This window comes from Benincasa hispida, chromosome 5 (assembly GCF_027475165.1).
Source record: "Benincasa hispida cultivar pf3 chromosome 5, pf3_genome.v1.1, whole genome shotgun sequence".
Lineage (NCBI taxonomy): Eukaryota > Viridiplantae > Streptophyta > Magnoliopsida > Cucurbitales > Cucurbitaceae > Benincasa > Benincasa hispida.
The window spans coordinates 45081037-45083631 of NC_143482.1; the positions used below are offsets into that span (position 1 = coordinate 45081037).

General features: G+C 37.1%; 1 protein-coding gene across 1 annotated transcript; it reads right to left on the reverse strand.

Annotated features, from left to right (window-relative positions):
• Positions 1–243: 243 nt before the first annotated feature.
• LOC120078151 (putative UDP-glucosyl transferase 73B6) lies at positions 244–2086 on the reverse strand. The gene has a single exon (XM_039032374.2). It carries the CDS (start codon positions 1779–1781, stop codon positions 330–332), a length of 1452 nt encoding a protein of 483 aa, XP_038888302.1. The 5' UTR covers positions 1782–2086; the 3' UTR covers positions 244–329.
• Positions 2087–2595: the final 509 nt, after the last annotated feature.

Consider the following 2595-nt stretch of genomic DNA (forward strand, 5'->3'; position numbering starts at 1 on the left):
TATTTTATAAATCTACCTTTCAAGGTCCTATTATTATTTAATATAATAACAAGGAATGAGATGTAACTAAATTATTATGTTATGATTCTCAATTGTTTTTGAGTATTTATCGTAAGTACTTATCTTAATAAATTTTGACATATTCAATATTTTGATTAAATTTTAAATTTAGTCCTTGAACTTTTAATTTTAAGTTGTGTCAATTAGTCTTTAAATTTTTAGAGTGTCTAATAGGTTCTTAAATTTTCAAATTTGTTGGTTTGATATTATTTAAAAAACATGATAGATTCTTAAACTTTGAGAAGGCCAATGAGCAAACTAAATGAATTTCAGAAGACCAATGATTTCAACTCCTCAATCAAAGCATCCAAATTGGAATACGACGATCCATTTTCTGCAACAGCTTTTCTCGCCATCTCTCCCAATTCTTTAGCTCTGTTTCTCATTTCTTCTGCTTCTTCTCCCTCCATAACTCTCCTTATTGCCTTCTCCACAGCTTCCCTTTCCACGAAATCCCCCACAGTTCTCACCCATTTCTGAACCCCAACGCCAACTCCAATTTTCAACACCTCCGTCACCAGTTTCTCGTTGTAAAATTGCTCCGCGGCCACCGGCCAAGTCACCATCGGAACTCCGGCAGCCACTCCTTCCAGCGTTGAATTCCACCCACAGTGTGTCACAAATCCACTCACCGCCGGATGATCCAATATCAAGACTTGCGGTGCCCATCCTCTTATAATTATTCCTTTTCCTTCCATCCTCTGTTCGAACCCTTCTGGTAACCAATCCTGATCCAGATCCTCTGCTTTTTCTTCTTCTCCTTTCACCTTCCTCACAACCCATATGAAATATTTCCCAGAAGCTTCAAGCCCACTAGCAATCTCTTTTAGCTGATCAGAGTTGAATTTAGCGATAGTTCCAAAACAAACATACACCACCGAATTGGGTTTTTTGGAGTCGAGCCATTTCAAGCATTCCTGTTCGTCAATGGCGGATTCGTTTCCTCTCTGAACTTTCTCTTCAGTTTCCTTATTGCACAAAGAAAGAGGGCCAATAGGCCACGCCTTTCTTCCCAGGATATTTCTGTAGCAATCTGCATACTCTGCCTCCAGCTCGTAGAAACTGTTCATAACAACCCCATAACACTTTGATTCTGATTCGTAAGCCCTCTTCATATATTCGCTTAATTCATTTTTGACATTCTCCCGCACGAGCTCATGAAGTTTCATCTTCGTCAAAGTAATCTTCCCGGGGAGATAAGGAATGAGAAAAGGCTCTGTATCCGACGAAACATGGTTGTAAGGCTGGTAAATCCTCATGAACTCCGTAGCACAGCTGGAGAAAAAACTAGTGCCATGGAAATTTAGTCTGGGGATCCCAAACTTGGCAGCAGCATCGTTGGCCCAAGGGAAGAACATATCAGCTACAATACAATGGGGGCGGTGCTCCATAACGGCTTCCTCAAATGGGGTTTGAAGCAAATTCAAAGCAGAGATGAATTTGAGGATCATAGCGGGACCGATAATTAAGTCGAGATTTTCACAGCCATCTGGTAGGCCGACTTCGGCAGTAGGGAATTTGAGGATAAGAAGGTGAATTTGTGAAGCGGAGAGGGACTTGGAAGTATGGATTGAATTAGAGATGGAGATGGAATTTTGAGGGGTTGTGACGATAGTGATCTTGATGCCGCGAGAAGACAGTAATTTGGCCATGTCGACGATGGGGATCATGTGGCCGCGAGCCATGAAAGGGAACAGGAAGATGTGGAGCTGAGTGCCCATTGCAGAGGCCGCGGAAAATGAAATGAATAAGACGGAGTTGCAGAGGAGATGGGTTGATGGAAGAAAACAGAACAAGAAAGTAGAGATATTTATAATAAAAGGTTCTCCTAACTAACCTCAACGCCTATGCGTCACATCATTTATAACTTTTTTAAGGACAATAATTAGTAAATTTTTCTTACTTTTGCTTCGAAATATTTTGATATATTTTTTATGCATTTGGTGATAGCGGGATGCATAGAGATGGTGAATTTTGGGATATTACTTTTTTTTTTTTTTTTTAATTGAGTTAAATCATAAGTTTGAGGTCTTTCTTCTTTTATGGCAAAATGCAAAAATATTCCGATGGTAGTCGTAATTATATCTTCAAATTTTTAATTGTAAAAATTAAGCATTCAAATTTATACCAATATCAATATTGGACCCTTATACTTATAACAGTGGTAGAAATTAGGTGCTCAATGTAAAAAATTGAACCCTTGAATTTACACAACTCTACCATTTTTATAATTAAGTAGTATCCAATTTTAACCAACCTTATCCATGTTTTTTTGGGCACATCATGTGATTTATTCAAAATTTTAAGTATCTTAAATCAATTACAACTCTATGACATTTTTTTTTTTAAAAAAAAACATTATTAAAGTGAATTGAAGTATAGATTATTAGTCTTATTAGTCCAAGCGAGTATAACTCTACTGGCATATGATATGTATTAGCTATCACAAGGTCTATAATTTAAATCTCTCCTATTACTGAAAAAGAAATTAAGTATAGCTTCACGAATAAATCACCAATTACCAATTTAAATTTA

Bases quoted from the DNA above. Each gene is read 5' to 3' on its own strand.
- LOC120078151 (XM_039032374.2), bottom strand. From the start codon at position 1,781: ATGGGCACTCAGCTCCACATCTTCCTGTTCCCTTTCATGGCTCGCGGC.